The 15,797-nt window shown below is 33.8% G+C and overlaps 1 protein-coding gene and 1 pseudogene across 1 annotated transcript; both read right to left on the bottom strand.

Annotated features, from left to right (window-relative positions):
• Window positions 1-8,701: 8,701 nt before the first annotated feature.
• On the bottom strand, window positions 8,702-11,846 carry LOC106469659 (putative GPI-anchored protein pfl2). The gene is made up of 2 exons (XM_013930159.1): window positions 11,090-11,846; window positions 8,702-10,545 (listed from the first exon to the last, which is right to left on the bottom strand). The coding sequence occupies exons 1-2, from the start codon at window positions 11,844-11,846 to the stop codon at window positions 8,702-8,704; spliced, it is 2,601 nt and encodes an 866-aa protein (XP_013785613.1).
• The window catches only part of LOC106469658, a 42,611-nt pseudogene continuing 38,281 nt past the window's right edge, over window positions 11,468-15,797 (bottom strand).

Raw genomic sequence — 15,797 nt, 5'->3', positions numbered from 1 at the left:
ATGTTTGGTGGGACGAGGATTACGAACCCGCGACCCACAGATTGCGAGTCGAGTGCTTTAACCACCTGGCTATGCCGGGCCGGTGTTTACGTTAAAGTGACTGTGGAAATTCTGTGCACTGCAAAGTTGTATTGAGAAAGAATAAACTAGTTTTATTTAAGAAAGGACTTGAATCGCTAAAGTTCCTCGGAAAGAATTTATACCGGGAAATTAACAAACAAGCAGATATGTAACAATTGTTTACATAAAGGTTGGTTAAGTCACTGGTCAGAAAAAAACACCCAAGACAGAAAAAGACAAAGATAGGTTAATTTCAAACACATTCTAAAAATACACGTTTTTAAAGAATTATTTCCCATGTGTGTTATGAGATAAAAAAGTTTGATTAAAATACAGTCTAGCTTTAAACAATTTTAAAATCCTAAATTTAATTATCATCACTGGTTTATTCGCGCCTAAGACTAACGTTAATTAAAGCTAAAATCAAAAATCTATGATTTGCGAAATGCAAAACAAAAAAAGAGGCTAAACAGTTTAAAAGATCAAACCTAAGTCTTTTTAAGTTGGAACTTACCTTACTGTATTTTAAATAACAGCATTTCTTCCATAACCTTTGTGTTAAGTAAGCGCTAAATAATTTCGTACAATGGTAAATAATAGATTCGTAATCTCAAAGCAAATAATAATGAGACCTAAACCTCCATAAGAGTTAGGCCTATGTATGAAACTTTTGTTTTTGGTGGCTTTATCTAATTTACATGCTGGTTCCGTATAACCTGTTTTAATATCTTTGTAAATAAATTGTTTATACATATTCTATCATAAGTAATATAATAACAATAATTACATTAATTACGTTACCTGTAAAATAAATAAATATTTTTAAATTGGGCTAAAACCGCTTTAACTAAACCCGACAAGAAAAAAAAGTCAGTTAGCTCATAAAACCTATAATTTTAAAAATTGTAAAATTAGTTTTATTGTGACAATTGTGCTAAATATAGTAATTTCACTTCAAAAAATAGTTCACACAATTATGTTGATTTAAAAAATAAATTTCCTACGGTATTTTACTACACATGCATGTAAAAATACCCCGCCTATTAAAAAAGATTCATATATGCATGTATATTTTTCTCCTTCACTGACTGTGGTAGTTTCGTATTTTGAGATTAATAGTGTATTTGCCTGAATATAATGCGCACCCAATTTTCAAAGGTTAAATCGAACAATTTTTTCTTTTTTACACATCAGTTGTACAAAATGTATTTACTAGTTTCTAAATACAGTACATAACTATCGATGTATAAAACATTTTTTGGAAATATTTCATTGAAATTTTTACGTGTCAATTTTACAAAATTCATTGAAAAGTTTATACGTGGTAATACACTAAGATAATCATTCATCTTCAAATAAATCTTCGTCATCGCTACCATAGGATTTGCTTCCTGAATATTTGCTTCTTCCTCGTCTGGTTCCCATATGCCATCATCCGTCCCATCCATTGCATTGAATATGCAACAGCTTTGAAACCTTTAAGGATTTTCGGTGGTAGCTTCTAGTAAAATATAGAATATAATGTACAGTCAATTTTTCGGGAGGTATTTGGAAGAATAACAAGCGCATTGTATTCAGGCAAATACAGTATTTGACTCTTGGCTTATTATCTTACCGCTTGTCTAAATTGGGATTATTTACTTTGTGCTCTTTTTTTTCTCGATGAACAATATCGAACGTTTTGTTACAAGTTACAGCTTTTTATAATAAGTAATATTTGTTTTTAGAACAGGTACAACGTTTCGATCACTGGCCTGTAAAAGCTGTAACTTATAATAAAATATACTTAATCAGTAAGTAAACTCAAAACGAAACTATTAGTATCGAATGTGTTATACTTTACTCGTTATGTATTTCGGCTATTTTTAAGGCTTCAACCCGTAATATATATATATTTTTTTTTCTCACTAAGTACATGTTACTAGAGGGCGTAGAATATCCAAATATGGGAAATGTAATAGATATAAATGTATTTTTGTTTAAAAAGTATAATCTACTAAATTCTGCATGTATTAACAAGTTGTTTAATAAATTTCTATTTTCTAAAAGCTTTTATTATCTATGACGAGTCAGAATTCGAATCTTTCATTTATCTTCTTACACGATAGAGGGCAACAGGAAATAAATTCTAACATAGTTTTTTTCTCTTGTTTATTTTTATTACAATCTCATTAAACTCGGAAAAATGGAACATCAACACATTACCGAATTGCTTCCAAGTTCTTTACTAAATTGGTAATGTATCCTGCCTGCAATATATTATTATAAATACGTTGACAAATCATTAAATATGTATTTTAGCTTCTTAAAACCATTTCAATTTTGGTAATATGTTCGTGTTACAGCGCTATCCTAAACCATTGGGGTTGTGGGGATATTAACCTGATTTTTGTTTTTCATAACGAAACGTCTCGTTTTTTGTATTTTTACTGGCTCAGAAATACCCATAAGATATGTAACTATATTAAACTAATAGAATAAAATATGTTTTAATTAAAATTCGTTAACTTCCAGTAGTTAGAAGCACAAATTTCTCCAATAGGCATACACCTTTTTATATCATGCTTAGTTTGCTAAGTCTACAAATTAAAACTTCTAACATCTGTAGAAAAAAGATTGTGTAGCTTCCGCTAAAAGGCGCTACAGTTTTATGGATGGCAATTAAATCGTCCTTTGCACATTGACCAAAGAAAAAATATTTTAAGAATTAACTTCAACATAAAACTATCAACTTTAATAAAATATAGTAAAAAAAAACAATATTAAATATACTTACAGGGCCAAGTAGTTAGATATCGAAAGTTAGAGGTACCATTAATCATGTTTCTTGAACAATTAATCATAGTTTTGTGTCAATAAGTTTCGCACACATATAGTGTGTGCGCTTTAAATTTTAAGGCTTGCATTCTTCTGGAAGTCGAGCTTAAAATAACGGAACAAGACTTTGACATTCGAGTTATTTTATCTTGGTTTCTCCAATTTCTTAAACGTGTTACTATATAGTTTAGTTTATAGGAATATAAGTTAATTTCATTAACTATTAAGCTATCAAAAGGTGCTAAAAATAAGTGGGAGAACTATAAATAAAATTTTGTCCATTAATTTAAAAATACTTTAGCGAACATTTGTAGATGTTCTCACACATTTTAATCAACAAAAACTAATAAAACGAAGAAAATATATTTAAATTCTACTCATTGTTATGAGGACTACAAAGCTGCCCTTTACGACAGTCTGTTTGTTTGTTTGAATTTTGCGCAAAGCTACACGAGGGCTATCTGCGCTAGCCGTCCCTAATTTAGCAGTGTAAGACTATAGGGAAGGCAACTAGTCATCACCACCCACCGCCAACTCTTGGGCTACTCTTTTACAACGATTAATGGGATTGACCGTCACTATATAACGCCCCAACGGCTGAAAGGGCGAGCATGTTTGGTGTGACGGGGATTCGAACCCGCAGATTGCGAGTCGAGCGCCCTAACCACCTGGCCATGCCGGGGCCCTTTACGACATATAACAGTTTACAAGTCATTCCTAAAAAAATAACTCTACCCACTTAATTTTGAACTGTATCTATTGTTCTCTAAAACTGGTATAACTCAGTGACAAGTGGTGAACAGAATGTTAGATTGGGCTTCACATTTATTTCAAACTGGTTATATATTTCTCATATTTAAAAATTCAAAAATATCGCTAGTTGAGTAGTAATCTGTGTTCTGTCCACCATGAGGAATCGATCCCTGGATCTTAGCATCATAGTCTGTAAGCTTTTCTGCTGATTCACTAGTGGAAATCTCTTTTTTTAAAACTGTTGTTGTTTAGTAGTTAATGTGTTCATTTCATTCCTACTTAAAGACAAAACAAGGAGAATAAACTTGGAATAAGTACATTTCACAAGAAAATATAAGGATCTATTAATGGAATTCTTTATTGCAACTCCTACACAATATACACAAAGAATGATCCTCACTAGAGGGCACCAAAAAAAGTGACGTCACATACTTTTGAAATACAAGATGTCCCTAGAGAAAAATCTATTCAATTAATTTCATGTACTTAAACAAATATTCAAAAACATAAATCGTTGAGATCACCAGGTGATGATAATGCTATTGATATGTGACGGAAATTAATAACCAAATAATTAAATACCGTGTATCCCTTCTCTCCAAAGAGGCATTGACTGGTGTGGTGGGTCACGGTCTCGGAGTTGATTAACTTAAACGTGAGATGATTATTAGTTTATATAGAAAATGATATATTTTAAGGAGATTGAAGTTATATAAAACAAACAAAAAACTTTCAGTAATTCACTTGTATCGCTGACACAAGTGACTGACTTGATTTTGTTACCTTGTTTGTTAATAGATGAAGATTTTAATACAAGCTTTCAATATTGAAAGGCACAGTTTTAGAATAGATATAAACATAACGAATGCTTTGTAACAAATACGCCCAGCACAACCACAGTTCATAAACTTTGACAAGTGATAATACAATTAACAGATTTTAAAAAATGCATGCCATGGAAAGAGATTTTACAAGACATGTCTTCATACTTAATCTAGAAGGGCCTAATCTTTTGTACATTACAGAAAATCTATTGGACAATTTTTAGGCAAATGAATTAAAAGAGTTGAAAGAAAAAGTTAATATATATATACACTCCCATGCAGATCCACTTTTGATTAAAAAAAATTATTATTTATTCTTTGCATCCTCAAATGATCCTAATTATCATCTCTGGAAATAGAAAAAAAACATACCCTGAGACACCACACAAAACAAAAAAATAAAGCCATTCCTTCTTGTGCATATATGGTATACACAAGCTGAAAAAAAAATCAATGTGAACCCTAACTTATTATTTCTTCAATACACAAATAAATTACACACAATCATATTTTCATCTCATAATATAATAAAAAAATTGACTTAATTATACATTGAAATTTATAACAAAGGTGAGGAGAAAAAAAAAACTGCAACCTTTGGCCCACACAAGGTTTCAACATAAATAACATACAATCTTAATTTTATATAAAAACCACCCAAAACTTGCTGTTTTATGAGAAAAAATAATAATAAAATTGTATGTTACAACTATCTTAGTACCAAACATGGCAATTGAACATTGAACACTGGATATCCTTATTACTGCAACAATAAAAATGGCAGTGACAGGCCAAGCTAAAAAAAACGTTATCACTAGCACACACGCTCCACCACTATATAAAAACATTGGCAGTGTTAAACTGATTTCGGCTGGAACAGGGCAGTATGTGGATACTTTCTTTGCAAGAGTAATCACTTTGTATGCTGTCATGTTTAGTCCTTCACTTCAGAACTGTTTGATTTGTCTTTGTACCAGAGAGAGTTTAAGCCTACTTTTACTGTATATTTCTTCATGAGAAGACAAACATCTATCAGACTATAGCACTAATAAAAAAAATAAAATAAAACTTTACCGACTGGCTTCACATAATAATAGTCATTGTTTTTCAAGATATTAATTCTTTTAATTGAAATTCATTTTCAAAAAGTAACATCTTACAAAACAGCACATTTATGAAAAAACAAACAGCAAGTATCATCTTTTTCAATTTCATAACTGTTTTGAAGCTTCTAAAACAATTCAAGTGTTAAGTGGGACAAAACTAGATGCATAAATAACTTGGCCTTTCTCAACAGCTGGATTATCTCTTACTCTATAATGTTCTATAGACGACACACATTAAATACAGTTACATGTACACTATACTATTATCTACTGGGATAATGACTGAATAGAGTCAAAACCTTTCCTGTTAATTCCCAGTAACTACTCTTAATAACTCATGCTAATAAAATTTATTTTGTTTTTCACCCACCCACCCCCACCCCATTTTTTTTACTAAAAGTTCATCTGAATCAATCACCATGTCAAACTACCATGTTCCCAACTGAATGGTGGAGAACTAGGACTCTTTGAAATGATCCTCATTTTTTTGGTAATGACAATACTGAAAGCAAGCCTTGCTCATGTCACCTTAAGTTAATTATTTTGATTTACTTCCGAATCGTGCTAACACTTTCTGTACTTAATGCCCTCCATTTCACCAACACTACATTGTTATGCATAAAATTATATCACAAATCACACACATTATGAAAAAAAGTTAATACAGACAAAACATAGATATTGAGAAATAACAATGCTTCATTTTGAATGTAAATCACGTAATTTTCTAACTAAAACATTGCTAAGCACTTCGCTCTTCAACTACACTTCATATTAGAATCATGGGAACGTAATGTCTCCCTCAAAATCTAATATCAACATTATCAGTACGAATATGATCACATAGTAAATGAACAAGTTCATGTTACTGAAGTAAAAATGACTATAAAGTACAAATATTATAAATGTTCAAAAGTGAACAGTACATCCTCAAAATTATGAGACATGTTCCACAACTTCAGAATATTTTGCCAGTAGAAATTGTGGAATCACTGTTAACACCACCGTCTCATGTACTTTATTTTTCTAAATCGTCTATAACGACATTCAGTAGTATCTAACACGCATGTCAACATTCCAGACATGTACTGTTAAAGTACGTAAAAAAATTTAGATTAAAAACAAAAGTATCAAAAAGAGTGATAGTACAAATTAAGCTTGTAATAATGTAGAAACTAATAACTATTACCAGTTAACGACTTATGGTGTGAACTTGCCTATCTGTAGAGTTAGTTCCAACATTAATGGGTTGTGATTAACTGATTTATGTGACTGTCGGATGCCTCTATCTGAATGGAATGACTCAAGGGAGAGTTGAAATGGGTGGGACGGGTTATGAAAGTGTGAGCAGAGAAGAAAGTTTCTGAGTTTTCAAGGTCGATCATAAAAAATGGGCTATAAACTAGCATGTCTGAGATGAAATGCAATGAATTATGGCCTGTTTGAAAAATCTCACATCTCCAAGACTAGGGTATAAAATTGGTCATTAATACATGATAGTGAGCGACATTTTTCTTACCTAATCATCAAGAGATCAAAAATGTAAAAACAATGTTACTTTATAATAAAACACTACTGTACATGTATTACCTCAGAGAAAACGAACAAATAAAAAACTAATTAACTTAATTGCAGATTAAGACACAAAAACTTGGATACAACATGAGTTTCTCTGTAAAAAAAAAAAAAATGTACTTGGATTCAAACTATAGCTATAATTTACAAAACTTGCATTTTTCAAAATCAGTCGTATCCTTGGCTTGAGGTACTATTGACTTATTGAAAGGAACACAACCAGCAAAGTGTAACTTCACAGAGTGAAAATGCAAAAGAAAAAAACTGTTCATAAATCAATTTCTTCAGTTATCATGCCATTTAAGGCCCTTTTTTTGAACTAAACAGGAATTACAAAAGTCTTCATGTAACTGTGGTGACAGTGGAGGTGAATAATCCATTCAGCAGTCAGTGTGGCAGTTTGTACGATGGTCAAAAGTTGTATGGATTGGCTGAGGTAGCTACCTTCCCAGAACGAGCTGGTTGCTTTCCACTAATATTGGGTATTTATGATACAGTCTGGGTAAGGCCTAAAATATTAACAGACAGTGAATTACATTACAAGGATAGAAATGTATTAATGTAAAACAACTTTTTTTTGCTAGCTTTTAGGAGATTAAAAATAATTACTATTACCAGAAAAATAAACTTGGATCACACTTCATGTATGAAAATGATCTGAATACTATGAAATCTCGAATTGTACAGCATTAACATCTGAAATCACTTTTAACATTATAAATATGGGCTTGAATACACCTAAACTCATGTGTTACTTGACTGTGTACATTATAAAGATGAAGAAGAAGAACAACAACAAAAAACAGTGCAGAGATGCTTATATATATTGTAAAAACTTCATTTATGATTAATGAAGATTAATCAATTAACTAAAAAATAACTGCCTAAAAATAGGGTGACCAGATTCCCAAACCAAAAAATCAGGACAACACAACTCTTGCCCAAAATTTCAAATTGGTCATTGTGATCCATTATGTTCCACCTGCCATTGTATGCTGTTGAAAAGACAACTTTACAAATAGTTCACTCTAGATCACTTGACTTTAAAAAAAAAAGAGGAAAGCTTGCTTTCAAATTATCTAAAAAAAAAAACGCTTTCTTTACAGTCCCTGACCTTTAACCATCCATGAAACATTCACCAACTGCTATAGGTCTACTACTAACTAAAAAGACCTGCACAGACCTGGGTTTCTCACCTTCCACAGACGGAGTTTGAGAGAGTTTGGAGGCAGGAGAGTAGGTGTTACAACAATGAGCAAGTCAAGTAGGCCTATTACATTTGTGATTCGATGCAACTGACAGTTTGATGTCTTTATGATAAAGCAGACATTTTGTGCATTCTGAGAACTTTTCTCGAGACACTAGGACAAAGTACCAAAAATGGGGGTGTAAAAACGAGACGTCTGATCACCCTATCTAGAAACTTTGTCAACTGGTTCAGTTTTTCAATCTTAGTTTTTATGTAACTGAAAATCTGACTTTAGGTTTCACTGCAAAATTACTACAGGTAGGCAATTTAGTTGAAAAACAGAAATAAACATTAAATAAAGTTCACAGACAAAACAATTATGAGGTCTTAACTACACTAGAAGTTGTAAGTTGGTGAATACCTTGATGTTGCTGAATGCAATTAGAACCACTTCTTCGAACAATGGAGCGATGACCGAGCTTATGACTGGACAAGGATCTGTAATCCTGTGCTGAACTCACCATATCCATGTTAGCTGTAGGCACAGACCTTGTGTCCTTCTGGGGCTCATTACTCATCAGCAGAGACAATGCTGGGTGAGAAACTGTCGAGTACACATGTGTATGGTTGTAGCCACTGATGGGAAGCAACATTTCTGTTAATGGGGTCTTCTTTCTAGATACTTGTTCTGTGAGTAGAAGTGGAGCATTCTGGGAAGAAGGTCGAGGCTGAGCCAGCTGGCTGTTCACTGGAAATATCTGAGAGGGTGGAATATTTGGCTGAAGTCCAAGGGGAACTTGATCACGAATGGCTGACTGAGTCAAACCATTAGTAATGGTACCATTCACTGAAGAGTTAAGCTGAAGGTTACTGGCAGTGCTGCTTGATTCCCTGTTAAGTGTGGGAACACTGAAATCTGGGAGTGCTTGTGATGGCAGTACATAGGCTGAAGAAGTGGGTGGGGGCATGTTAAAATTTGGTGGGGGGACAGAGAAGTCCACCATCATGGGAATTATTGGTTGAACACCACCTGTTGCCAGTGGAATAGTTGCCAGGTTAACTTGAGGAACCACAGCAGACGACTGTGCAGAACCCACAGCAAAAGCAAAGGTTCCTGTAGGAATATCAGAAGAAGAAGAAAGAGGTGGTGGAGGGGGCTGAGATGGTGGACCAGGAGGAAGGGGAGGATTGACTGTTTCTCCAACACTAACTGCAGAAGAATGATGAAACACAAGCTGACCAGTGTAATGAATATTCTGAGACTGAAAGTTTCCCATGGAGATGATGGGAAGTCCTCCCATGTAAGCAGGATGAGACTTTGTTCCTGTTGAACATACTGGCTGCAACAAAGAATTCTCTATTCCAACACCTGTACCATTTGTTTTATTATCCTTCCTTGATGAGACAGTTACAGTGCTTCCTCTCTGACACCTCTCAGATTTCTTCTTGCTGTGTGATTTTTCAGAACTTCTATAATGTTTATGATGCCTTTGCGACTTGGAGCACCCTCCATTTCCAAGGCTAGTTGTTGAATCCATACTACTGTCAGAACCAGATCGTGATCGAGATTCAGAGTAAGCATGGGAAAAGTGAAGTCCTGGTTCATGACCATAACAAGGTGGGCTTACCGATCTGCTACGACTTCTTCTACTACATGGGCTGTCAACACTGCTGATTGGGCTATGGCAGTGATACGGAGAAACAGGGGTGCGAGACATCGTGAGATGATCAGGAGATGCTGATGGTGATCGAGGAGGTGTGTATGGGGGAGTCCTTGGGCCTTTTCTTGGCAGATGTGGAGAACTAGTCTTTCTGTGTCTCAATCTAGTGGGTGAAGAACCTCGGTGGTGATGATGGTGATCTCGAGTCCGGTGGCCCAAGCTTGTAATTCTGGTTGAAGGACTCACAGCTTTAAAGGTGATGGACACAGAGTTGTCTTGAGAGCTGGACTTGTGATCACCATGTTTGATGCTGTCCACCACCCACTTCTTAGGTTCTTGATGAGATGTGGTCCCTTTACTGGTATTCTTTCGAGAACTATGGTAGACATTGCCACGTTTTTCTGACTTCAATGACTCTTTTTGCTGACTATCACTAGGATTTGATGCTAGAGCCAGCAGTTTATCGAACCTACTGTTAATTTTGGCTTGCCAGTGTCTTCCTCGTGTCTGCTCTGTATGTTTACCACTTCCATCTTCTGTGGCAAGCAGATCCAGTTTGGCTGTAATAACAGTGTATACAGCTATAACGCATCACCCATGTAACAGAAGATACTAATTATTACCACAATTTTATATCTAATGAAAACAAAATACCTCAAAATGGCTGATGAAACAAGAATTTAAGTTCAAAATTATAGTACAGTAAAAAAAACAACAACAAACATCATCAAATTTTGAGTGCATAACAATTAGCTATTGTCTACAACAGACAGGCCTAGGTCTATATGAATCTGTTTACAGAATGAAAAAAGTAAAATACACGATTTCTAAGAATTCTTCATGAAAATACAGTATATAAATACAGTGCAGAAATATATGTTAATAGAATGACTCAGTAAATATAATAGTTGATAATTTTTAGAAAACAATTGTTTATATTATACAAAAATACTGCTTGTTACATATTTGCAATAACTTTCCCAGATCCAAAACAAAACAATGTGAAAAATATACATATTCCTCCAACATCACTAAAAACTGACATTTATAAAAGACACACACACACGTCTTAAAACTTTTAAAATTCATAAAATTATAACCCACCTTCAGACCTTGTTAAATTTTCTAGGTGTTCCACAACACTGGTTGGTGAGACTCCTCCCACTGTTGAAGAGATTCCATTTTCCCCAGGAGATGCATCTGCTGCTGAAAGGCTGCCAGCACTAGGAGGTCCACTACTCTGGGACACAGATCCTAGACTCTCAAACCCAGAGTCAGGTGCACTACTGAGAGGTGAATAACAATGCTTTTTTGGTAGACTACTTTCACAGAAACTGAAGGAGGAATTTTGTTTTCTTTTCTGTCTTTTAAGCTTCATCTCCTCATGCTTGGGACTTCCTTTAGGACTCTTGGAAGCCAGGAGACTTCCCAAGTTCAGCACTAGACCATTCAAAACTTTCGAGCTTGGAGATTTCTCACATGCATCTTGCTGGAAAGACCTATCAGTGCTTGAACCATGTTTTCGAGGTTTAGAACTAAAATTCTGATGATGGTTTTGTTTCTCAGCTTTAGATTCCTCTAGTTTTAAAGTACAAGTTAACTGTGGTTGTCTACAAAGCAATGGGGGAGGTGAAATTTCCACAGGAGTCTTCTGGCTGTTTTGAGCTTCTGAAAGCCCAAAAGGTGATGAGCAGGTTAGTGATGTATTAAATATGGCAGTGTCTACTCCTTCCTGTTCATCGGTTGGTGTATCAGACTGAGATAGAGATGATGGTGAGGGTGATACAAGGTCATACTGACTGTCTAAAATGTTGCATTGGGGAATTGGGCTTCTGCTTGGGCTTATTGGCGAGTATGGCATGGTTGCTAAAGGGTCTTCTGGGAAAACATTCTTGTTGCTGGGATATGTGCAAGTTGAAGAAGAAAGTGTAGACTTTATTACACTTTGGCAGTTCAGAGATGAAATTGCAAAATTATGAGATAAATGGCAGTCAGAGTTGGACTGTGTCATTTTTTCTTAATTTCCTGTTCTTTGAAAGTTGGAAAAGAAACAGAGCCATCTTTTGCCATATTTCTTCCAGAAAACACAGAGTCCCGAGAAATGATGACGGAAGGGGTTGAAAATTGAAGAGACACCAAATTTTCAGACTCCTTCTTTTCCAATCTCAGAAGAGGGAATTCTTCTTTCCTTCCCGCAGCAGGGCCGATTATGTTCCCTGGAATGCCATAGCTTGGAAGTTGCTCATTTCCATCTTTGCAGCAATGAAGGTTCTGTTTAGTAACAGCTGCTTTTCCAAGTGAATAAACCTCATCCTCCAACTCCTGTACCTTGCAGTGGAGAGCCTTACGTTGAGTCAAAGTGGAGGAGATCTCTTGCAGAATGTGGTCTTGCATCACTGGAGGATCTTCCACTTTCTGAAATACCATGTAAAATATTGATAAAATCAGGCTTAGCATGACTTTCAAGCATATTAATAGTTAAACTGATATATGACATGGTATGAAAGTATGGGGGTTATTTTCTTATTAAACAAGATAATAAAATTATACTTAGATAATCTCTCTTTAATGTTACATTCCCAACTACTGACTTTTATCTTATAATAGCAGAAATGGGAGTTCAGATTTATAGTTTTAAAATAACGAAGGTTTACAGTGTATGCAGTAGTCTATTATCAAACTTAATAACTTTGTACTCAAAACCAAAAAAGGATAGTTATACACTTAAGACAACGAGAACCAAGCACTTGCATCAGCGTAACTCATGATCGAAAGAATTATATTCTTTCGGAACTAAGCAGTGGGGCTAGTCATGTGGACAGTTCAACAAAATATTATGGAAACTAAAAACCTTAAAATGTTTGTGTGCAAACATGAATTAACTATCTAGATAATAAAACATATTAATTTATTTATCTTTCAAGCTACTAATCTACGTGTTTAGTTTTAGATTACTAAATGTTCATAAAAAACATATTAGGTGCATTTCTTAATAAGTACAAGTACTTTTAAACTCTTGAAACCATACTATTATTGATGGCTTCATGAATTAAGTAAATTTAAATCCTACCCAAATATTCTGCTTCTATGTTTAACTGAAGTTGAAACACAGAATGTAGTTTTAAAGAATTTGCAGTATATTGTTTTGATTCTGAAGGCAAAAGTATTGAGACAAAAACAAACAAACCCACACATACTTCAAACTGCTTTTTTAACAAAACTACCAAACAACAGGTGAAACTGACTGAGGCTTAAAGAATGAATCACTAATAGTTTAACTTAACTGAAGTTTAATCAAGAATGAATCACTAATAGTTTAATTTGATTGAATAATGGCTGGAGACAGCTTGAATGGGTAATGAAGAAAAACTTTAATATAAGTTTAACATAACAGCAAATGTACAACGTTTCGACAAAGTTTTGTCATCATCATTTGATTGAAGTTTAATCAAGAATGAAATATTAATAGTTTAACTTGACTGAAGTTTAATCAAGAGTGAAATATTAATAGTTTAACTTGACTGAAGTTTAATCAAGAATGAAATATTAATAGTTTAAATTGACTGAAGTTTAATCAAGAATGAAATATTAATAGTTTAATTGACTGAAGTTTAATCAAGAATGAAATATTAATAGTTTAACTTGACTGAAGTTTAATCAAGAATGAAATATTAATAGTTTAACTTGACTGAAGTTTAATCAAGAATGAAATATTAATAGTTTAACTTGACTGAAGTTTAATCAAGAATGAATTATTAATAGTTTAAATTGACTGAAGTTTCATCAAGAATGAATTATTAATAGTTTAAATTGACTGAAGTTTAATCAAGAATGAATTATTAACTGGTTAAATTGACTGAGGTTTAATCAAGAATGAATTATTAACTGGTTAAATTGACTAAGGTTTATATTATTCGGTTTATGCCAAGATCATGTTAAATCATGCTAAGGGACTAAAAAAAGGCCTTTTGTCCTAGAATGGGAGCTGTGTTCAGTGCCAACAGCATCCATCGCATTGTTTCTGAAAATGCTTGTGTGTGATTAACCATTACAAACAGATTTCTTACAAATGAGAATAACCATTACAAACAGATTTCTTACATACTAGCAGTCAAAATTCAAAGCAGATTTCTGTAGCCTACCTTCACTATTCCTCTGAGCTGTGTAGGTGTGTACACCTTTTCATTAGCTTGTTTATTGGTAAGAAGAAAGTCATGCTCTGTCTCTAGAGAGGTAATTTGACACTGCAGCATCGAAGCTTTAGATTGTAGTTCCTTGTGTTGCACAACGATCTCTTTAGTCTAGTGTCAGTTAAAAATCAAAATTAGTTCTACGTGTTCCTCCAATGATTTCATCACCTTAAGTTAAAGATTCATTAAACATTTCAAACGGGGCCTAATTTAAGAAAATTTTTGAACAGATCACTAATTGGATTAAAAGTTAAGAAACTTTTTTTTAGGTCCCCAGTGGTGTGCAGGTGAAGATCTGTAACCTCAGCATTATTAAGGAAAATAATTTCTTGGTTTGTTTGTGTTAAGCACAAAGTTCTAGAATGGGCTATCTGTGCTGTGCCCACCACAGGTATCAAAACCCAGATTTTCACATTGCAAGTCTTCAGACAAACCGCTGAGCCATTGAGGGGGACTAATTTCTTAGAGATAATTTATTTTCATATAAAGTTAGCCGGTCATTTCAATTACTACATAAAAAAAGTTATTTTTCTTGGAGAAAAAAAAAAAGTCTTCTGGGGATTTACAGAAACTTAAATTGATTATAATTTTAAGTAGTGAGTGGTCTATATTTATTAAATACAAACAGATAAGGATCCAAATACTAGGACCAATCTATGTATCTTTCTACCACTCCATTAAAACTGCAATTATGGCATAGTGTACATAAAAGCAGGTTTGGTTGTTATTGTCCATACCAACAGTTCCTTACAAATTTGATAATCATAGAGAAGAAATGTAGAGATAATCGAACAGCGTACTCATGTAAGATAGCTTTATAATGAATCAAATGCAAACTCTACCAAGTCAGATTAGCATCTTATTTGTTGCTTAAGTTACAAAAAAATTCTCTGTCCTCTATATCATATTAAGCACCTTCAAAGAGTGGTGAATAAACTGCATCCCCTCCAGGGGGTTAACCTGAAGCCACCCACTTCACCCTGCCCTGAATTATGTTATATATATAAATTAATTTTTATTAAAACCTATAATTTTTGGTTTACAACTGGTAAAGGGGTCTTGCATTCCATGAGGATGTCTCAGATCAGAACAGGGGACCACAGATTAGGTTGCACACAAACTATTTCAACTACATAACTTCTAATGTCTGCTGACCATGTTTGTATGGCTTCTCCTGCCTACTTTTCTTTTTTGAGACTTTTTTTTCAGGACTCTGACTTCTGAAACTCAGTTGAAAACCAAGAGAAGAAGGATGAATCCATACAAAACATAATGTTGATATAATTTTGATGTTTAAACTAGATTAAGGAACAGATTTGATGCATATAATTCATAAGCAGCTTTATTTAGTGCAAACCAATTATCTTTACACCTTATTCTAGGTTTCTGACTAATAAAAAATCAAATGTGAACTTTAATGATATTAGTTATACACTATCCTTTCAAAAGTCAAGGGACACGAGTAGTTATGAATAAAACATATCTTTATTCCAAGAAATTATTAGCGTATTGGCCTGCCTTTGGCCTTAATAACTGCTTCAATGTATCTTGGAAGACTGTCTACTAATTTCTGGTAGTAAGGTGGTGGTATTGTGCTCCAGTCCTCCTTTAAAGCATTAGTA

The sequence above is a fragment of the Limulus polyphemus genome, unplaced genomic scaffold, assembly GCF_000517525.1.
Source record: "Limulus polyphemus unplaced genomic scaffold, Limulus_polyphemus-2.1.2 Scaffold3597, whole genome shotgun sequence".
Taxonomy (NCBI): Eukaryota; Metazoa; Arthropoda; class Merostomata; order Xiphosura; family Limulidae; genus Limulus; species Limulus polyphemus.
The sequence above is the reverse complement of the archived record's forward strand: the minus strand, read 5'-3'. Positions and strand labels throughout refer to the sequence as shown.